Here is a 23511-nt window from a genome sequence, read left to right on the forward strand (position 1 = left end):
AGGTGCCATTGAGACCGGTGAAGAGAGTACCTTATAAAAAGGTACAAAGGAAAGTCCTAAGGACAAAAACTAAATCCTTGGCACAACAGCGTCTCGCCAAAGCTAAAACTTCCACCCCAGTCCAAAAACGAGATGCTGAACATCCCATTCCCGCTCCCCAAATTGCCAGGAAGGAGCCCAAGAAAAAGCGATCTCCCCGGACCGAAGCCCCTCTGGAAAGCTTGGCTTTTCCAATCGGGGGTTGTCCGAAAACCCCTACCCCGTCCCTTTCCGAGATCCTAGAGTCCCTCCTCATGACCCTCAACCTCCCGCAGCACCTGCACATGATCGCTACTTGGGCCCTTCCTTTCCTGAAGGGGATGATCAAACAGTGGCTGGCCCAATGGCCATGCTTGAGCATGATGGTCCGATTGGACGATTAATTCCTCCAAGGGCTACCATCTTACAGTGGAACTGTAGGAGTTTGCTTGGCAAGCTAGACTCCTTTAAAACATTAGTGGGCGAGCACAACTGCGATGTGTTCGCCCTCTGTGAAACTTGGCTATCGGAAGAAATTAATCTTACCTTCCCTGGATATAATATAATCCGTGAAGATCGCATTACAAGGGGTGGGGGAGTACTAATTGGTGTTCGAAAGAGTCACGCTTTCAACAGAATACCTACCCCTAGGCAAGAAATTATCGAAAATGTCGCAGTCAAGGCAAAAATTGGCGATCTTCACGTGACAATTGCATCCATTTATATCCCCCCGATAGCCAACAATGAAAAAGAAAAAATTGAAAAGATCAAAGAGGATCTTGGAAATTTAGCAGCGGTCTTGCCTGGACCACTTTTGATCCTGGGAGATTTCAACTCCCATGGAATCGACTGGGGCTGCGATAAGGATGACATTCGCGCTCCAATTATCCGAGACATCTGCGACAGATTTGGGTTTTCAATCCTCAACTCAGGAGAGGCAACTAGGATGCACACACCGAAGAGTAGGGCGAGTGCACTGGACCTGTCTCTATGTCCATCAGCGATGGCCCTGGATTTTAGCTGGAAGGTGATCCAGGACCCTATCGGCAGTGATCACTTGCCGATAGAAATTTCCTACATCAAGGGAGGATGTCCAGGAGGTGGAATCCCCGTTAAATGTGACTTAACGAGGAACATCGACTGGACAAGATACGGTGAATTAGTAGCCGCTTCGCTTTCTCTTGACTTGGAAGATTTGTCTCCAGTTCAGGAGTACGAAAAACTTGTTTCAATTATAAACAAGTGCGCTCTTGAGGCCCAAACAAGGCGCTCCCACCAAGCAAGGACATTCAAAAAACCTCCCACTCCTTGGTGGGACAAGGATTGCCAAGCGGCTTTTAATAAGAAGCGGGAGGCGTTTAAAGCATTCCGGGACACGGGCTCAAGGTCTTTATATGAAAAATATAAAGGACTGGAGAGATCGTGTAAAAACCTGTTGAAGGCGAAGAAAAAGGGTTATTGGCGTAGATACGTCAATAACCTAGACCCTTCCGCATCACTTAATTCGCTTTGGAGGATGGCTAGAAGGATGCGAAACAGCAACAACATCAACGAGAGCGAAAGCTTTTCTGGCGAGTGGCTAAATGAATTTGCCCACAAGCTTTGCCCTGATTTCGTTCCTGCGCAGAACTTTCATCAAAATGCGCCTGGCAGTGACCCTATCATGGACTCACCGTTCACTATGGTTGAGCTATCGCTTGCTCTCCTTTCAAGCAAAAATTCTTCCCCAGGCCTGGATCAGATCAACAGCAAACTGCTGCAAAATCTTCCCGACATGGGCAAGAAACGTCTGTTAAGAATCTTCAACGATATGTTGGAGTTCAACAGCGTCCCGCAAGAATGGAGGGAAGTGAAAGTTGTCACTATTTTGAAGCCTGGCAAACCGCCATCAAGACACGATTCATATCGGCCGATATCATTACTTTCGTGTCTGAGGAAACTCCTTGAAAGGATGATTCTTTTACGGTTAGAAGAATGGTTGGAAACCAACAACCTTCTCTCAAGTACTCAGTTTGGTTTTCGTAAAGCCAGGGGTACTAATGACTGTTTAGCGCTTTTGGTGACTGAAATAGAGCTTGCCCGTGCACGCAAGCAGAACATGGGGTCTATCTTCCTTGACATACAGGGGGCATTTGACTCAGTTTCTCCATACAAACTGAGTCAAAAGTTAGAAAATGCGGGCCTGGGACCAAAGTTGAATAACTTGTTATTCAACCTTTTGTCGGAAAAAGCTATGAATTTCAACAATGGTCACGTGCAGTTAAAACGGACCAGTTTCCATGGACTAGCACAAGGGTCCTGCTTGAGCCCACTGTTATATAACTTTTATGTTAGTGAGATAGACTCTTGTCTAGCGCCAAACTGCAGTCTTAGACAATTGGCAGACGACGGCGTTATATCTGTTGCAAGCAGAGACGCCGACGAAATACAACTGGCTTTACAAACCACTCTGGATAATCTTTCCGAGTGGTCTGAAAACCTTGGTATCAAGTTCTCTGCAACGAAAACTGAGATGGTAGTCTTTTCTCCTTTTAGCGATACGGGAAAAAACAGGGAGAAAAGGCTATATGACCCGAAAATTGATGTCTTTCTGTATGGTGAAAAGATATCAATTACCGACAATTTTCGATACCTTGGTGTATGGTTCAATTCTAGGCTAAACTGGAGTACTCACTTCACCCGTCTGGTGCAAAAATGCAGTAAAAGAATCAACTTTCTAAGGACAGTCACAGGATTCTGGTGGGGCGCACATCCATCAGACGTCCTGAGACTGTATAAGACAACGGTACTATCCGTATTGGAATATGGAAGCATATGCTTCCATTGGGCATCCAATACGTTGATACTCAAGCTCGAAAGGCTACAGTACCGCTGTCTTAGACTCGCACTAGGGAGCATGAAATCTACACACAACATGTCCCTAGAAGTGATGACCGGAGTGATGCCGCTCAAACTACGTTTTGAAATGCTGTCGCTTCGCCTTCTAGTCCGTTGTTCAGTATCAAATCCCTTGATAATAGAAAATTTTGAAGCGCTTATAGAGACAGGTTCTAAGAGCAAAATCCTCAAGATTTATGAAGATTTTGTTGCCCTACAAGTGCATCCTAGCGCTCCACAGGCATTAAATCGTGCTGCCCTTCCTGAGAACTACAGTTCCATTTTAAAAACAGATTCCTCGATGCGCGAGGAAATTAAGACCATACCTAATGATCTTCGCCCGAGGGTAGTTCCGGGTATTTTCATGAATAAGTATGGTCATTTAGACCAAATAAGCCAGTACTACACTGATGGATCATCCTCTGAGGAGGGCACTGGCTTCGGTGTTTTTAGCGAGTTCACCGAGGCATTTTTCAAATTGAGGCAGCCATGTAGTGTTTACACCGCAGAGCTAGCCGCAATTTTGTACGCACTATCCATGATAGCAGCGAGACCTTCGGATCAGTACTTCATCTTCACTGATAGCCTTAGTGCTATTGAAGCTCTGAGATCTCCGAAGGCTGTTAAGAGTCAGGATTTCCTCACCATAAAAATCATTGAACTGCTTGGCTCAATGTTCGATAAGGCGTATAGGATCTCGCTAATTTGGGTCCCTTCTCATTGTGGAATTCCCGGCAATGAGAAGGCAGACTCACTGGCCAAAACAGGCGTCCAAGAAGGCGCTTTTTACGACCGACCGATCTCGGCCCAGGAGTTCCTTCGTTTCCCACAGCAACTTTTCCTGTCTCGCTGGCAGAGCATGTGGGAGGCGGATGAACTCGGGCGTTTTCTTTTCTCGATCTCTCCGCAAGTGTCCCTGCGGCCTTGGTTCGATGGGCTCTCTGTAGACCGGGCGTTCATACGAATGATGTCTCGACTGATGTCGAATCATTTTGCGTTGAATGCTCATCTACAGCGTATAACTCTGGCTCAGACAAAAGTATGTGGCTGCGGTAACGGATTCCACGATGTGGATCACCTTCTGTGGTCCTGCGTGGAGTTTGAAACCGCAAGACCCTCCTTGTTGAGCGCAGTCGAGAATATCGGCAGACGACCGGGTACAGAAATTAGAGAAGTGTTGGCTACCAAGGACCTTTCCTACATGAGGATCATTCACCGATTCGCCAGAGACAACGGTCTTGTCCTATGATTCCACATCCCAAGTATCCTTCCAATCCATATTCGTATTTCCCCATTCCTTTTTTGTTAAATGTTGTGTTGTCTATGTTTTAAGTGTATTTTTTGTAGTGCCACGGGTAATCCGATGACTGGGCAGCAGCACTCGAGGGCGATTCCAACACTGCCGTAAAAGGTAGGCAGGCGTTGTTGAAAGTGCAGTGTTCTCCACTCCAGTCCAGTTTTGGCACATTGAGTTTGACAGCATTGGCGTCGGGTTCGGGGTGTTTGGCGGGCTCAGTCTCGGGAGTAGTGAAGTCGCTTTCGCTGCTGCGGGATAGAGCTTGTCGATCATCCTTTGATTGGACGTTGACTAGATTGAGCTTGGAATGCCATTGCTGGAATGCACTGGAGAGCACTGTACGCAGACAAATAAATGTTCGTGCTGTCTTAACGATGTTTATTTGTTCGTTACAGTCCAGACCATAACAAAATGATCAACAATAGATCAGCCACAACACCACAATAGCCGGAATTCGGATGCAATCAACTACCATCATTACAATAGCCACCGCATTAGAACCGGACCATCATCCACGAATACATCATCATCATCATCATCATCATCATCAGCATCATCAGCATCATCAACACCATCACCACAACCATCCACAACCGAGTATGCCCGGGATAAGGCAAATAATAGGGATGAAATGCCTTATCAATATGATTGTAATTTTGTTTTTTTTTTTCAACACAAGCGGTGTTGACAATACGGCATTGGACCGTCATAATCAATTGTAAATAAATAAATAAAATAAATAACATTTGCACGATTAAAGACCAGTGAAAGGATAATTTATATTTCAGCTTCACGTGTTGTGTTACGTTTAATTACAATGATAACTCTTCTCAGCAATTTGCATCTGCCGGCAGGTTGGCAGAAAAAGGGTAGCTTCTTGCTTCATGGATCAATTACCGCGTTGTCTTTTCCGTGCAAGACACGTCTTCCAAGATCTCTATGTGTAGTTGAATAATGAAGGCTCTGTTTATCGTTCATCATGAACGTATCATAAAAAAAAAATCATCCCCCAAAGTGAAGTAGTCTACCAGCAAGGGAAAACAAATTTCCCAAGCGAATCATCCAACGAGCAGTCGGTTTACGTTAGCACAATTTATGTAGACGTTCGTATCTTCCGACCTGACGACGGGGTTTGAACGTAGATGGAAAATTTGTCAAAACCAGATGTTCGCCACTGTGGATACCGTGGAGTGTGGAAGAGGAAAACAGAAAACAGTTTTTCGTTTTCCTTTTTGAGATATTCTTGCTACTGTGTTGCCATAAACGGTGGAAAAATCATCATGCCCATTTAAAATGGCTCAGTTCTTCCCACTCAGCCGCACACTTCTGTAAGTGAATAATTGAATAAAATTGACTAAATTGATCGACCACTGGTGGAGAGGAAGGCACCGGTGGTAGAGATTTAACTGAAGATACAGTGATGTTATCGTGGCCCGACTGTACCGAGCCGGTGGTTAATTTGGGAGAAGATTTTGGGGTAAATTATTAAATCAACTCCGTCACCTTCACCATCCGCGGGTGGAACTTTAATTTTCCGCTCATCAACAGTTCCAAATCGCTACTGTCTGGCTGCTGTATTTGTTTGATTTCCTCTCTCATACATCCTAACGTTTTCGATCAGCTGTCGGCACCGTCACGCGTCAAACGTCACCCAAGGATAAGTAAGAGATTCATTAGGTATGACGGATTTGTTCTGGATAATCCTCTTTCCCTACCGACAGTGCCTGGGTTTCACTGTATTTTGATCCGACACACGATCACTTTAACACACTGCCCCAAAGAAATGTATGCACTTTTCCCGCTTACCCTACCCGACTGCTTCCAAACAGCAATTTCACCGAAATCATCGAAGCAGAAAAGTGCTCTTCACAGCTCGGCCACGTGGAAAGTGAATGTTATGCTTTGGATTTAATTAAGTGTTGAAATGAAACGATCATTAATGTGACCATTCGTTGTAGCATTTTATCACACCGTTTAATGTTTTCAGATGCTATCTATTGCTACCCAACGGCCCGTTCAGCGTAGCATACGATGGGACGAGTGTGGAAAAAATATAAATAAAACAACACTTCACACGCTTCTGTCCAGTTTTCTCATACGTTTACTGATAATGGTAGTGGACACAGTAGGCGCCTCACGCTACTGAGGGGAGCGTGGGAGAATTTCTCTGAATGATGCATCGACTACACATGATCTCTCCGTAATTGGAAGGCGTTGAATGAAAAATGGTACAAAAAAAGGTTAACAGTGTGTACTGAGCAATTATGTTAGTTATCTGACAACCTCTGGCTATATCGTGCTCGTGTAAAAAGTTCAATTTGCTTAAATAAACATTGATAATCACTGTTATTTGTCTATACAATAGTACTGCAGAAATACAGGGTTTCTGAGTAGAAGTAGACAAGTGCGAGACATTTCTACACAACGGCTAAGATGAACTGGACAACGGGTAGATTGAACTGGACAACTGTCGCCCTTTCTCGACAGAGGTCAAGTTGAACTGGACAAATGTTAGGTTGAAGTGGACAAACGTCAAGTAGAACTGGACAGCCATATTTGAAATGGTTGGTGAAACAGTTGGAAGCGTTTCCGAAACGCTTGGCTACTAAAATCCATGGCTATCCATCTACGTGGTATCGGCAAGTCTAGTAAGCCATTCGATGGCCGGTGTGATCTTAGAAGGTCGTTAAGCCAAAACACTAAATCTACAACCACAAGCCGTAATAATACATCGAAAATCATAATAAAATTAGCCTGTACATAGCATTTTGGTCATGGGACTCCCATGGGACTTCGTTGAATAAAAACCTGTGGAAGATATGATAGTCTATGACCTCCATGCTTTTCGAGTTCGATATTGAAGTTATTTTTGCTTTACAAAACTTTGCCAGTTGAATCTTCTTTACAAAGTTGTTCCTTGCAAAATTATTGAGCGACTGGCTTCAGTGAAGAATAAATTAACCTAATAGCGAATGTTGAGGAATTAGCTGTACATTTATTTTTGATGTATTTGTAAACTAAGCTAAACTTAGGGTCTATGATGACTTCAGCATAAAAATTTGATAATTCTGACCGGCACCTGCCAAACAGTCGAGCAGTCATAAGGAGTTAAACCGAAACAGGTAAAATGATTAAAGTGTAATTAATTTAGAATTCGGTCACTCATCACAGGCTGTAAAACGAGACATTTTTGACGTAGAATTATAATTTCTGCATCAAACGAAAGGGATTTTATTGTTATTGTATCACAAAATTCAAGAAAAATATATTTGTATATGTACGGATGAATTTAAGTAACTTTATTTTGTTAACTCTCTTAAGCTGCCGCACAACTGGTTGGCAATTGGCAAATCTGGCCAGAGCTTAATTCGGCCTTTATGAGCTTAATAAAAGCAAAACACACTTTTCCATACGCTGATCTTCATAAATTGTCGAGTTGATAGATTGATTTGTTATAAAAACCCGTGTTTTGTGCCCACAGCTGCAGATGGCTTGCAACAAAACATTTTTGGCCAGAATCTTGCCTCAATTCTATTTTTATGTACGTTTCGTCATCCATAAGAACGCAACCCGCGTACCTCATTAGAACCCGGTCATACAATTTTTGGAGCACATGGTTTGGCAATGTAATTAGCCTTCAGAGTTCTGTCTGCTTGCTTTGAGGCACGAAAAGAGCGGCTAGTTTGCCATTCAATCCGATTCTTCTGACGGTACTTATGCTGCACCGTCTTTTAATTATTTTTTTCCAATATCCCCATCCGAGGTGTCCAATGTTAGCCTGTCTTCTTTCTTTGCTTAACGACCTCTAAGGTCACGCCGGGCTTCGTAGTGGGTTAATCAGTAATCACTACGGGGGGACGGTCAGAATGGGATTTGAACTCTGATCCTGCTGTATGAAAACCGGCGCCGTTGTCACCTACACCACCGGGCCCGCTCCCTGGTTAGCCTGTAACGCTCTCAACACTTTCTAGCTCAGCTGATGGTAAACTATTTCTGAAAGACGATTTTTTTCAACCTTTCTAGTGATGCTTTGACGTTTCCGAAACCTTTTCAAAACAAGTTCAAAGAAAGAAGGTTTTTAGTAGAGCGTTTTTAAGGAATTTCCCTATTTTTCTTCTGGACCAAGTTGAATTTTCTAAGTGGGTGTGAACAATTAATTGTTTACGTTGCAACTTCATCGTTAATGACAACTGAAACAAGCACGATCATGTCAAACCAACGGCATAAGAGGGAAGATTGCTCCATTACCTACTCATAGGTGTCAAAATATTTCAAATATTCAAACGGGAAGATCGGGGTTTAAATCCTAACCGGACCCTTTCCCCGTAGTGACAATTGACTATCCAACGACATGGTATCGAATTTAAATGTCTGGAAAGTCGATCGATGGCAGGCATGACGTTTAAACACATATAGAAAAAAAGGCGAATAAGTTCATTCCTAAGCCATATATTGGAAAGATGGGAAAAACTCTTATATTCAATCCTCGAGCTAAAAGTGATTTAAGTAAAAAACTATCAGACATAGTTATGTTGTATCCCCAAAGAATGAGGGGATGAAGACGAGTATAAATTGCCCTTAATAGTACAACCACTTCAACACCATCTACCATCCACTTTTAACATCAATAAATCTATCGCAGTTGTCGATAATGAACAAAATCTCCTTTTTTTTTGAGAGAAAATCCACTTCCGAAATCAAAGAGTTATCGAAAACCAGATTCCCACCTTCATTTTCCTCCTATCACCATCCTCCCTTTTCAAGTGCATTTTTTTTGTGTACTAACTGCCCTGGCGGTTTTAGCAGATGCCCCTTTCGTTCAACCGTTCAAATGCTTTCTTTTAGTTGAGCTAGAAAATCTGAAAACAAGGGAGAATGTGGAGCGAACATTATACGATGCTCCTCAGCAACGATGACGACGATGGGCTGGGTGTGGTGAGTTTTACTTTGCTTTGCTCTAATTTTCAAAACTCCTCCTTTATTAAAAGCGGCTTGTCTTGGAAAGCTTCAGCAAGCGCCTTTAGTAGCATCTGGTTTTTCAGCTGTCAGACGATTAGATAAACTACAAACGCCGGCGCATTGGAGGAAAAGCTGTTTTTAGATTTGTTTTGAATTAAGGGGAGATTAAACACTTTCCGTTGCAACAGTTTACTGTTTGCCCTAGTTTATAATGACAAACGTAAGAAACTAGTTTAAAATACCATTTTTTGTTGTTATTTAAGCGTTCCATTTCCTATCTCAATTTATTGCAATCGTTCGCTTTTCGCAACAACTATCGAAGCGAGTGTACAGGTTCCTGACACTGTCCAACCAACTTCAAACAAGCAAACATTCTACCCCACGTTGGGCCAGTCGTTCGATCCGAATGGTCAGTCCCTAAACGAACAACGAGTCCACTAAAATCCAATTAATATCAATTCTGCGATAATTGATGGCAATTGTTGTACTGTAGCATTCCGTCTGGGCGTCATTTCAGCTTACCCTTCCGGAGGATCGCACCTCCCAAAACGGTGTTTCAGCCTCCATCTTTCCGTCAATGGCGTACGGTTTAGGAATTCACCGCATTGACCGAATGAACGATGTTCCATCGGTGGAATGTAGATCGGTTCGGCTAAGAGCAACATCAATGCAATTGGTGTACACATTGGCAAATGGATATGGATATGGCACTGTTTCTTCGTTTGACCCATCCGGTGTGAAACAACGGTAGGGTAAAAGATGAAAGAAATGCTTTTTGGTGCTTCTTTTTGACTGATTTAGTTTGTAATTAGCTATCTTAAATGAAATCAATAATTGTTATCAATTCTTGAAGCATTTGCAAGCAACTGGGAAGATTAATTTTTACTCTTTCTAGCTCTTAAACCCCCTTTTTGGCACTTTTGGCAATGCACTACAAAACTATAATCATAAAAAACCATGAATATGTTCCGTTGCCTAAAAGGGCCACATATACATTGCCCTGAGTGCTTTTTACGGGCACAAGTACCATAATGGTATGATCCTATTTGCCATCCCCATGGCCATGGTAATTCGGTTGATTACATTGCCATCCCCGTGGATGATGCTGCTCCCAAGAAACCATCGCTTCCTAAGCTTATAGAAGGTAATCTTCTATTTTAGGCTATCATGGGTAGGTAGTCCATTTCACGTCAAATAGATCACTTTCACCCGGTAGCATTATCCTGCTCGTGTGGACTGTTATTTGCAGGCGAAAAACAAATACAAGCTAAATATTTCTGAACAACAGCTGTAATTTGAATGAATGGTCAATGGGTTTTCTTTTGTCGGTAAAATATTCGAGTTTGAGATGGAGCGTATTTCTCCAATTTGTCTCTGCTGCATGTGACCATGGGTGATCTTATGCCTTCTGGAAATTTCATCAACCGGAACTGAAGTTTCCTATCTTTTGCTTTCATTCACAAGCTAACACGTGTTTCCCGTGTTCCCGCAATGTTGCCCAATACAATGTATACACGCAGCCCGTCTACACGCCCTGCCAACCTGTGGCATGGCTCTTTTTGTTTATTTATACAGTCAGCTGCTGCTGTTGCTTGCGATTTTGTTCATTTAATTCACTGTTTTACTCCCACCCATGGGCGTCGCTGAGCATGCTCGCGCGATCGTACCACAGGAACACACACACACACTACACTGGGCGTACTGGCGAGACTCTTTCTCCGTTTCAAATTTGGCCATGTTCCAACCAACCGACCGTTCCAATCGGCTCGAGCTGAGCCGTTGTGCTGTGTGTGGCAAACCAAGTTGTCTGTGTCTTGCGCAAATCAACGCGGATCGACGGTTTGTCTCTCGAGGAAGCAAAGATTCGATTTGCCTACCGATTTGCCGAAACCGGTTAAGAGAGATATGGAGGAAGAAGCAAATAAAAAAAAACCTAACCATGAACGATTAGCAAAGTGGGAGAATTGTGGGCCGGTGTAGCAAAAATCGAACAGCTCTGCACGTGAAGTAAGGGCGAGAAGTCACGGCGTTAGCATTCGACGAAACACGGTTCCGTTTGTGTGCGTTCGCACAATGTGGGCCGTATGGAGGGAGAGGCGGCGACACACTACACTATCACGACCACTACACACCATGGCCACCCTCCGCGGACCGACAGCTCCGGGTGACCTATAATTGGCGCTAATAAATTCAAGCGCGCAGTTTGACTCGGTATATTTGAGCCGTTTTCTTTAATTTAGCTTTTGTTTTGCAGATGAATTGAAAATTGAACTGATCAAAAGTAAAGTGAAAGATGAATAGTTTTACAAAAAGACAACAAAAACCGAAATTGACCATTAAGGCATGTCAACACAGGCACGCAGGACACTTCAAGCTTAGTAGACTTGCTCGGTGTCAGTGTTGGATTAATTAATTTGATGATTAGCTGACGTTTCGTACCACAACCGAGCTGCAGACGAACCGATGGCGGATGCTTTGTTTTAAATTAGAAGACATGATGACGAACGACGACGCTCTCTTTTTCAGTGGAATAGCCAGCTGTTGAACCGTACGATTTATGCATTCGTTTGCTCGCTTTTTCCATCTTCAAAACATGAAAACGATCATCGAGCGCGCTGTTCTTTTCTTCACATGCAAGCAGACGATCTTGATTTGAACGATATCGTTCTTGACTTTTGGCCCTGCACAATTGATTTCGTTAAAAGGGCGAGTGAACAAAAATTGGTCGCACAAGATGCGTGTCACACACGGCAGCGGGCTGCTGGTTGCAATAAAACGTTGCACTACCATTTTCTTGGGTTAAATAATTCAATTTTCTGCTGAAACACGTGGATAACATCATGCTAATGTAAGAAAATCGTTGGGTGGAACTAAAATAAAATAAATAAAAGTAACAGAAACCTACAACATGTTTTTTTTAAATATTTTTATTAGTGAGAACAGGCTATTCAAGCAATAAGGCCTTTTCGTCCTTTAGGAATAAAAAAAAAAACAGGCTAATCAACTACGTGATAGAAATAAGTCTTGTAAGCCATTAGATGACCTGTATGAGCCTAGTCTGTCGTTAGCCAAAAAGAAGAAATGATTTTAAATTCCTTAAAAAGTATACTATATTCTTTGTTCGCATGTATTAATCCCATATTTTTTTATCATAAATGCTGAAAGAATTTGCCTTTTAACGCTCATAAGATGTTTAAGAGAATGATTGATGATTAAAGGGAAATGCAAATGAAAGTGTGCGGCGGGTCAACTTTAGAGAATAGCTCAATCGCTTATGAAATCCTCAACCACTGATATAGAAATCCCCAAAACATTAGCGAATAAGCAAAAATAGATACAAAATCATCCAAAATATTTACGGAAGCCGGTGCGATTGATATGGAAAATGTATACTAGCCGGTTGGAGAGTTAAAATATTGTAAACAAGCTTTTTTAAGTTAATATTTTATGATTGCATGCACCAAATATTAACACATGTTGGTATTTTAATAATACTTGCAATACATAAAATTCACAAAAACATAACGGTTCTGTCGAATCGTTACTCGCCTGAACGATTTTTGAACGTATTTGTACAGTATTGGACAAAACAAGTGCAAGTCAAACAGAACAATCATAAAAAAGGATCAGCAAATTCAATTTTTTTTAAATAGAAAACGGGACACTTACTGCAGTTGACGGTTCAAGAGTCTAGATGTTTGCTACATGTTCATTGCAGCAATCTGCTGTCAAATTTACAGATCACAGCGAATGTTTTGTGAATAACAACCTTTTGTGCTGGTCAAAACAACTATTTTCTCTACCAGCATCGTTTTAGAACTTTGTTTTACGTAAGAAAAAGAATCGTTTGCTGTAAAAAGTGTTCTTTTTGCATTATTGTAACATTACAAAGTAAATACACGTTGGTAATTATTGACGAAGGCCATTACTAATGCTTTCTTTATATTTTTGTTGCCAGTCACCAAAATGGCACCTCGAAATGGGGCTCGAGATTTTGTGCAACCGGAAGGATTTATGTGTACGATAGAGGTGGAAGACCACCGTCCACCACGCCAAGAGAGGACACTATGATCGTACGAATCATGAAAAGGATCCTTTCAAATCTTCGTTCAAGGAGCGAATGGATATGCAGTTGAAGGCGGATTGTTCTCTCGAAATCCGGCGAAGAAACCTCTGATTTCATTTAGGAACCGGAATAAAATACTTCTGTTTGCTCAATCTCATATTGATTGGGATGTGCAAAAATGGCGAACGGTTCTATTCAGTGATGAGTCGAAGTTCAACATCTTTGGGAGCGACGGGATTTGTCGTGTACGTCGACCAGCTGGAAAACGCTAAGATTCACGTTACTGTCAAAAGACGGTGAAGCATGGCGCAGGCAAGGTAACGATCTGGGGATTGTTTTTCTGCGAGCAGTCTTGGTCCAATTCTTCAAATCGAAAGAATTGACATCCTGAAAAATGTTATGTTGCCTTATGCTGCATGCAATATGCCATTAAAATGGATATTCCAATAAGACAACGATCCCAGGCACACCACCAAAGTGGTCAAGCCACTGTTTGACCACTTTTCACACCAGGGTAATGAAATCATGGTGATGGAACTGGCCGCCCCAATCACCGGATATGAACCCTTTAGAGAACCTGTAGGAGATCGTGAATCAGCAAATTAATCGTGAAGGTGTTCGACGCAAGGTTGTTTGCACAAATCAAAAAGGCTTTCGCAGAAATTCCACAAAACTTGGAGAAGCACTTGGGGCATCAATTGACCACCTGATCGAATCTACGCCTCGCAGATGCAAGGCTCTAATTGAAAATAAAAGATTTGCAACAAAATATTGAAAGACAATTTAAATTCGGCAAACAACACGCGAAGTTGCATTTGTTTTGCCCAGGAGAGAGCAAAACGTTGATTTATTATTTAATTTTTTTTTCATGAATTGTTACGTACATATAATGAAGTTTTTGTTATAATATACAAGAAAAGTGCTGTTTCAATCACCTTAAAAACATCTTTCTCGCAATTGACTTATTTTGCACCTTCAATGTAGGGTTTCATAGCAATGCGGCCTGGCCGTCCCTTATGAATAAAAAAAATGTAGGGTTTCATTATTGGTTGCACTTATTTTGTCCAATACTGTATATGCGCACTGGTTTAAATCTCCAATTCGAATATTAGCATGTTTTTGAGATACGATTTTTTTTATTTTTGTCGTTTGATTGTAAAAAGCAAATACTTTTCAATTATCACTTTATGAAATTAATTTTCATTTGGTTTTCGTGCACAAAAAGTAGTCTATTTATAAAATTTTATTGTATAACAGTTTGTTTACATTGTAAACTCTTCAACCGGCTTGTATACATTTTCCATATCTATTGCACCGGCTTTCGTTACTATTTTGGATAATTTTGTATCTATTTTTGCTTATTCGCTAATGTATTGGGGATTTCTATATCAGTGGTTGAGGATTTCATAAGCGATTGAGCTATTCTCTAAAGTTGGCCCGTCGCACGCTATCATTTGAATCTCCCTTTGGTAATATAAATAGCTTTTGAAGGGCTAATAATTTCAAAAACTGAATGCAAAAATCAACCAAATTATTTTTAGATATGTAAAACGTGAGGCATAAGTAACTCAAAATGTAAAGCTTTTTTTTCGTACGACCTGGACCGTAACCTGGATATAAATATACTTTAAAAAACTTAGTTAAAAACTAAGTTACAAACCTTAAAAAACGAAATAATAAATTGTAGGGATCTGATTCAATCTAACAAAAATTTGTGAGATAGTAAAACAATATCGTTCATCAAACTCTAAATTTGAAACAATTGCCATTTTTTTTTAATTTTAAATAACAAAAAATAATGTTTACGGTATGTGTCTGCTTACGATGTAACTAGGAGGAATGTTGTTCTTAGCAAAACACATAAATAAATAAAAAATAATTACGTGGACACATGTGCAATAATAATGAAAAAATGCGGTTTTGCAACATTCAACATTACAACGTTACTACAGCACAATTAAAAATATTCTTTAAAGCTTTGTTTTGTTCTCAAAAAGCAGTTTTTCCTACAATTGTGTTGAGGTTTATAGAAAAAATATTCTCAATAAAGCAATATAACATTAGGCAAACAATCACCGAAAGGCATTCCAGTTGACTACTTTTGCATGATGCGTGAGAAACAGCATGATGTGCGAGAAAAACGAAAAAGACAGCAATAATATCATCATGTGTTTTTGCCTACAGCATCATCAGAGTATGTTGATAGTTGGCCGTGTACTACATGACTCGGTCATCTGCAGCAGCCCCACCGTATGCATAGGTACACATATACGGGTGTGTATGTGTGCTTGTGACCATACGACGCTACCACAATTTAACAACATTTTCTCAACCCATCGTCGTACTCCGTCGTAAGTACCGTCGGTCGGTCATTCTGGTTCGTTTGTTTCCCGCGTGTTCAGAAGTTCGGTTCGGTTGGTTTGGCATACTTCTGCAATGACACAACGCCCTATTTCCACCTAAGCTAAAAAACTTTTGCAGGGTTAACTTTTATAGCAACAGAAACATTAGTTGCTATTTGTTCATCGTATAAAAATGATTTTTTGCGGCACAAAATTGTCAAACATTGCTGCATTGTACACACTTTGTATGTTATTTTTATTATTGTTGCATCCATTAGGACAATTAGGTGTTTGCATAAGCCAGACGATTCATTTTAGGATTATTTTCTCCTTATGCATTTGTAAGAGTGTTTGAATTGTTCAAAAATTTCTGAAAATATTCCGTAATTTACAGCCAGGCGTGGTGCTGAATTGACCTACAGCTGACCTAAATTTTCTGTGCTCATCGATCGTCTGCATAAACCGTACTTTTGCATGCTCCAGACGTATTTCATTTGCTCAGTTTCAGTCTGCCTCTGTTCTGCGTGCTAATAATACACGAAGACAATTGCACGATACTGACCTGACAAGGCATCATTTGAAACGACATAAAAAGGTCAACATGTGTGCCGTTCGAATTATTAATGGAGACCATTTTGTTTGCTGTGCGGTGTTGACGAAGGGGTTGCACCAGAGAACCTGACCACTAATCACAAACGAACAAGATATACACACTTATTACGTTAAGCAAATAAATATAAAAAAAGAAGCAGCAGCTAGAAAATAAATGTTCTCTACAATTGCTAAATGGTTTTTTGTTGGTTGCCGTCTTTACTTACATGGCTGAACTGGGTGGCTATTTTGGTGTGTTCCTCTTGGTACTGCTTTCTGACGCGTCGTTTTTCCTGGTACAGGCTGGCTAGCTTCTCGTGACAGACCGTTTCCAACTGTTCTGCGTTGGTGCGAATTTGTTTGGCCGTATGCTCTAATTCTTCCATGAAGCTTCGCCACGCTCGCATTATGTGACTTCCTGTTAAAAAGCCAAGAATAGGGGAAAATGTTAATACATTATTAATAAACGAATAAAAGATTATGCTCGTAAGCACAATAAATAATATATTGTGGGTTGACACTTTAAGACACTGATGGAACAGTAGTAGTCGTATTGATAAGAAACGGTGAGGCAGCATACATCAGTGTAATATTTGAGCATCAAATTGATGCATTTAGACTGCAGTATTTAGAAGCCTTAAGAATTTTCAAACGGAAAGTTACACACTGGTCTAGATTCGTCACTACAGGTATTCAAAATCAGATACTTCGAATTTAGCCGTTCTCTCTACATTTCAATGCATTTATTGGTGCTTTAGAATTGTAAAACATAATCAAAACTGTGCAGGTGACTTCTTCTACTTCCCTTCTAAACGGTGATGTGAAAAAATAATTGAAAAAGCTCTTTTCTACGAAAATAATGGGGTGAAAATTAAGATAAGTCTTCATATCGCGCTGGGCATTCCAAGTCGGACACCTTAAAATGTATTTGAAAACAGCTATATTAATATTTAGTAGCATTTCTATGAGCATTGGACAAATGTCAAACAAAAATTTGAATCGATAATATGCCATTCTTTGTTCACTATTTCCAAATTGAAAGGCCAGCGTTTTGCAACATTTTGTTTTGGTTGGTACCACACATGCTCGAGTATATTTAGGTCTGATGACTATGGATGAGCTGCTAACACTGATGGGCAGTTGTACAAGAACCACATTCGTGTCATCCATGCCTTATGCTTGGGATCATTATCCTGATAGAACGTATAATCATCTGCATAGTAATTGTTCAACACTTTATGGTTTAACATTTGCCTTAAGAATTTCATTTGCCAACTCCTTTTGATGTCATACAACCCCATAGCATGACGGAGCCTCCACCGTGTTTTTCTGTTGTAATGATAAATGTGCCATTAAATTCTTCACCCATGATCGCTCCACCCGCAGAGAGGAAGGAGATATCCTGTCGGACGAGCGAGAGGTGATTAACAGGTGGAAGTGCTACTTCGACGTACACCTTAACGGAGCAGATGCAGGAGACACCGAACTAGGCGTAGGAAGCAGAGGAGTGCAGAACTACGACAGCCAGGATGACGATGACGATTCAAGATGGGTCCGGAGAGGATTTCCGCCATCATGCATCGGCTGATTGTTAAGATTTGGGATCAGGAAGAACTACCGGACGAATGGAAACTGGGTGTCATACACCCGGTGTACAAAAAGGGCGACAGGATGGACTGCGCTAACTTCCAGACCAGTCCTGAATGCTGCCTATAAGATCCTGTTCCGAATACTCTTCTGTAGACTGGAGCCCCTTGCTACAGATTTTGTCGGCAACTACCAAGCTGGATTTGTTGGAGCAAATCGCAAATCGACAATCGACCAAATCTTCACTCTGCGGCAGATCCTCCAAAAATGTCGGGAGCACCAGATCCCTACGCACCACCTGTTTATCGACTTCAAGGCTGCCTACGATACCATAGATCGGACCGAACTATGGAACACCATGCAGTAGTACGGATTCCCTGGAAAGGTGATCCGGCTGTTGAAGGCCACCATGGATGTTGTGCAGTGCAGAGTGAGAGTATCGAACATGCTGTCGGAATCGTTCGTATCTCACAGGGGTCTGAGGCAAGGAGACGGACTCTCTTGTTTGTTGCTCAACATCGCTCTGGAGGGTGTCATGCGAAGCGCGGGCTTGGACATCCGGGACTCGATTTTCAATCGATCTTTCCATTTCCTTGGCTTCGCGGAAGACATCGGCATCATCGGGAGGACAACCTCGGCGGTGTGCGAGGCGTACACCCGCCTGAAACGCGTGGCCAATAGAATTGGATTGAGCATCAATGCGACGAAGACAAAATACCTGCTTGCCGGAGGCTCTGACCGTGATATAGCCCGACTCGGAAGCAACGTGTTAGTCGACGGCGACATCCTAGCGGTAGTAGAGGAGTTCTTCTATCTTGAGACTGTCGTAACTTCGGATAACGATGTCAGCAGAGAAATCCCGAGAGGTATTGTTCAGGGAAATCGTGCCTACTACGGCCTTCACCACCTGCTGAGATCCAGTAGACTTCGAGACCGCAAGAAATGTGAGATATATCGCACACTGATTCGCTTGGTGGTTCTGACGGTGGCAAACACCGGCAGGATACGATGGCTGATACGATGTAAGGTATTCGTCAGCGACCCCCAGTTCGACACGAGGCGTCCGGGGAGCACAGCGAATTCGTTGGCTGAATCAGGTGAAGGGTGATCTGTCGGAGATCGGGTACCTACATGGATGGGAAGCTGCAGCCAGGGATCGAGTTTCCTGGAGATCCATTGTTGACCGGGCCATGTCACGACGACGTGTCCTTTAAAAGAACAGGCCAACATCAGAGAGACTTTTCCAAACAAAACAAATAACGCGATCCTAAGGTCGATCCTACGTTTTACAGATCCAGCTAGTTGTGCTTCATATTGCGTTTTAGGCAAATACCAGAAAAATAACTCCCTCGCAAATAAAGCCGGTCGATGAATATTTTAATTTGACTGGGTTGCATAAATTTATGCTTCTAATTCGGGGGTGCCATTTGACCCTGAATTTACCCTTCAAATGGGTCGCAGTTGTTTGCGATTTTCGTGTGCTCACAACACAGCACATGTTCAATAAACTGCTGAGCATACATTTAATATTCACAACAAACCTGTTAGAGGTAACGCTTCAAATCAACAGGTCGGAAATAGAAACCTTCAAAGCGGACAATGTATTCAAATTAAATGATAGCACAATAGCATTAGGTGCCCGTGGTGCTGAATTTTGGTGCACCCAGCGTGTGGGGGGGTTTTCCACCCATTTGCTAATTTCTTTCAAATGAGCGTTCTTTGAACGCGCGCCAGGTAATTGTATCAAGAATAGAACTGGCGGGTTTTTTGTATGAATGTATTTTTGATTTTTTTTTATGCACTGGCAATTATTTCATTTTCTCCTTTGTTTTAAATTATTTCAAAGTAAAATCTAACTGAAACGATAATAAATACATTCAAAATCCAACGAACAATTTCACACAGTAAATACTGCGTTATAAATTCGAAACAAACATAAAACAGGAAAACCCCACACAACTCCAACTTCACCCGAACGGCTCAGTCTATAGAGCTGTTGTTGTTAATTTCGATTTCCGCAAATTTCTATAATTACGCACACGCACAAGAAGAACCGGCACACAAAAACAACATCCCCAAAAATAACATCCATCGGAAAGCTGGCCTCTGAAAGACACAAAGCGTGTAGCATGGAATTTCGGTGAGATAACTGGCGTAACGCGTGGAGCGTGGATGAAATTGTACGTATTAAAGATGCTAACAGAAAAGGGAAAGGAATATGGTGGGAAATAAAAACGGGGGGAAAACAAAATCTCAATACTGCTGTTTGTAAACGAAGCTCTTTTGGTAAAGTTTGGCGTTTCATCCCAAGCACAAACAAACCACAAAACTGTTTGGCACAACATTCTAATCGAAGAATCTGTGCTTCAGTCTGTGCTGTTGCAACTAAACAGCGATTGAAAGTTTTTGCTCCAAAAATTAACGCTCCCCTGTGCTCAGAGACCAGTTCTTTCCCTTAGTTGTTTCCCATTTAGCAGGCTTCTTTGCATTTTACATCCCAGGACCGTTTCATCTTCACCGAACAACACACAAAACGTAAGGCGAAAGACAAAAACAGCAATTCAGCAGCTCACGCATCGGAAACGCATTTCACTGTCGATGGTAGTGTAAAATGAATTCCACGCAATGGTGCGCGTGATGGAAGGTGCTATTAAAAAAGGCAGGGAAATAAAAAAAAAGGCACACGCAGACTGGGTTTCGAAGCGAAATTCAAAGGCACGATCGTCGTAAAAAAGGAAGGAATTAACACAATCCACACCGAGCGAAGGAAAGCGAAATGTTTCGCATCACCAAAAACTGCGCCAGTGTGTTAGTTGGAGACGTGGGAATCCGTAAGTTAGGTTGGTGTTGAAGGCTGGAATTTTTAAACGGAAAGTGTAAGCACCCATTTCCGGGAGAGTTTATGCCAATGATCGATTACGATTGATGGTCTCATTCTTACGTTTTGAAGATAAAGATTGAGTAAAATTGGTCAGATATAACTCCTCAAGGTAAGCAATACGGCGAGGCCGTTCTGTTGGATAAGATGCCTTTTCACGTTTTGGAGGAGGAAGTAATAGAGTTTTTATATGTAAATTATTGCATCTGATAGTCAGTACAACAAAAAAAAAAAAGAGTCAAAAGACAATATCCAGAAAAGAAACCTCAAAACAGGAACAGAAATATAATATAAAAAATTACATCAATTGCATCAAATCTATTTGATGTAGATTTAAAACATTTGAAAAACAAACATATGGAGGCGCCCAGTATATGCTACACCTCAGGTCAATCACCTGCACTTGTGACACTTACCTTGTAGATCATCCGAACGATCGATTTTGAGTCCTTGTTGAGTGACAGCCGCTAGTGACACGGCATATTCGCGATCACACTTGGCCTTCTGCACGAGGCACCGTTTCATCGTTTCGAGCAGCTTCAGTTCGGCCTCCTGCCGGTTGAGCAGCGCATCATGCGCCGCCCGTCCTTGCAGAGCGGACGAAAAGCCCATGGTGGGGCACGGCGGGGTACCGATATTCGTCGGAAAAACCCCGGGAAGATCGTTTCGATCGTTCGATTCGCCTGTTGTTTGATGTCACTTTAAATGTCACACTGCACACACACACACACACTACGAACAGAACACCAAAGCGATACGAAAACGCACAGCTGTGCTGGGTTTATTTCGATGCGTCGAGTAAGCTACATACAAACTGCACTGTACACTGCACTTTATGTTGTAATTTAACTATTCCATAACGATACAGAGGGAAATGGCTTGTGTTATACAATTAAACACATTAAATATTATTACAAATTCGAGCCAATAACACGAAACAAAGAAACATTGAGAACATTTGTCTTCAATTATAAAACAAGAAACAATATCACTTATGGAACTGTGTTCTGTTTACACTTTGCATTTGTACAACATTCCACCGACGTTTTTTTTTATTCTTTTCTTTATTTTAATTTGTCACTACATTCGCGAAACTATTCTTATAAATAGAACAACTATATCCACCAAAATCACGTTCCGCTCCATGCTTAGGGACATTTCTAGATAGGAGCAAGGCATTACAGCCTTTAGCCAATTGTGCTTATGAGCCTTTCTATTTCATGTTGCACGTCAGAATTGCTTCGGCCTTCCATCAGGGTTTCCCCGGACTACGGCCACCTCTATATTTTATGTTGCGCGATTTATTTTTGCAGTGGTCAACCATTTACATACATGATCAGGGCTTCAGCCTCCTAAAGATTAACCCGCAAAAGATCTACCATGGATACAGTTGCCTTCTTCTTCTTCTGCTTGGCATAACGACCTCTAAGATCACGCCGGATATCCAATGCCTTGCTAGACTTGCCGATACCACATAGTTGGATAGTTAATCCTCACTACGGGGGGGACGGTCCGGATGAGATTTGAACCTCGGTCCTACCGTTTGAAGGCCGGCGACGATGTCGCATAACCACCGAGCCGCTCCATAGACACAGTTGTACTCTACTTATTAATCTGCGTTAAGATTTGCTACTAAAATAATTAATCAGCATTGAAATGGTTTAGTTGCAATGGTTAAAGACGCATGTAGTTTTTTTAAAATCTCAAATCCTCTATAAATACACAAAAAAAGGAATACTCCTTATAAGACCAGGAATACTGGTAATATTAAAAAGTACTGCAGTAAGTATCGTAGTTTTCAGCATACAATTATATCATAGAACATGTAAATCGTTGTTGTCAACAAAGTATCATCTTTTGATCAGTGATAAATATCAAAAACTATCGTTACTGTTTGAGGTTCATTAAGGAGTTTCTACGTTTGTTTGTTTTTTCTTCTTTTTATTGACTTAACGACGTGGTTTGATAGTCAGTCGTCACTTGAACTCCGGTCCTGCCGTGTGAAGACCGGTGATGCCGCCCCAACTCCTACTGGTTTTTTGAAACAATATTGAGCTGCAAAGAAAACGACAAAAAAAAAAAAAGAGTTAGTTAATTGATAGTAAATAAAATTGCTAATACGATTAGATGGGAGTGTGCAAGATAAATTTGACCATTTCGTTTATAGTTTGTGATTGAGTAATGGTATCAAAACAAACGATTCGTCATTCGTACCACGCCACAAGTGTTTGGAGCCAGAGTGGGAAGCAGCGTGTTAGTCGACGACGAAAACCTCGAGGTGGTACAAGATTGTTCAGGGGAATCGTGCCTACTACGGCCTCCACTGTCTGCTGACATCCAGAAGACTTCGAGACCACACGAAATGTGAGATATATCGCACACTGATTCGCTTGGTGGTTCTGACGGTGGCAAACACCGGCAAGATACGATGGCTGGGGCATGTTATGAGGATGCCGGACTCATGTCCCGCCAAGAAGTTATTCGTCAGCGACCCCCAGTACGGCCCGAGGCGTCCGGGGAGTACAGCGAATTCGTTGGCTGAATCAGGTGATCAGAGATCAGGTGCCTATATGGATGGGAAGCTGCAGCCAGGGATATCGATCGATCGAAGGATCAAGCATGATGATCCGCGCCGAACACACAAACCGGGACATCAAGACACGGTGAAGGATATTGGCAAGCAGGTTGAAACCTGCAACGAAGATTGTGAGACTGTTGTACAACGGAAGGATCACATGACGAGTTCTTGCAAGAATCGCAATGACGAGTGCAGCAGGATCCGAACGCCAGCATTCGGATTCTTGTGCGTGAAATTGATGTGACCCCAAACACGGTGAAGCATGCATTGAATGAGGATCTTCGCAATGCGTCGAAAAACGCAGGATCACATGACGAG

The 23511-nt window shown here is 41.8% G+C and overlaps 3 protein-coding genes across 8 annotated transcripts in view; 2 read left to right on the plus strand and 1 right to left on the minus strand.

Moving 5' to 3' along the window:
* LOC126556681 (tyrosine-protein kinase Fer-like) overlaps nucleotides 1-21350 on the minus strand; it is a 51297-nt gene extending 29947 nt beyond the window's left edge. For all 5 annotated transcript variants that reach the window (XM_050212104.1, XM_050212101.1, XM_050212099.1 and 2 more), the window contains exons 1-2: nucleotides 21032-21350; nucleotides 16378-16568 (exon numbers count right to left, since the gene is read on the minus strand). In XM_050212104.1, coding sequence (XP_050068061.1) covers nucleotides 16378-16568; nucleotides 21032-21227 — 387 coding nt within the window. In that variant the 5' untranslated portion in view covers nucleotides 21228-21350. The remainder of the gene's footprint in view (nucleotides 1-16377; nucleotides 16569-21031) is intronic.
* Nucleotides 1-23511, plus strand: part of LOC126558700 (probable G-protein coupled receptor Mth-like 5) — a 200865-nt gene that overhangs the window by 156378 nt on the left and 20976 nt on the right. The gene's annotated exons all lie outside the window — the stretch shown is intronic.
* Nucleotides 1-23511, plus strand: part of LOC126556551 (basement membrane-specific heparan sulfate proteoglycan core protein) — a 206664-nt gene that overhangs the window by 12401 nt on the left and 170752 nt on the right. The window lies entirely within an intron of this gene.

This window comes from Anopheles maculipalpis, chromosome 2RL, assembly GCF_943734695.1.
Source record: "Anopheles maculipalpis chromosome 2RL, idAnoMacuDA_375_x, whole genome shotgun sequence".
NCBI classification, from domain to species: domain Eukaryota; kingdom Metazoa; phylum Arthropoda; class Insecta; order Diptera; family Culicidae; genus Anopheles; species Anopheles maculipalpis.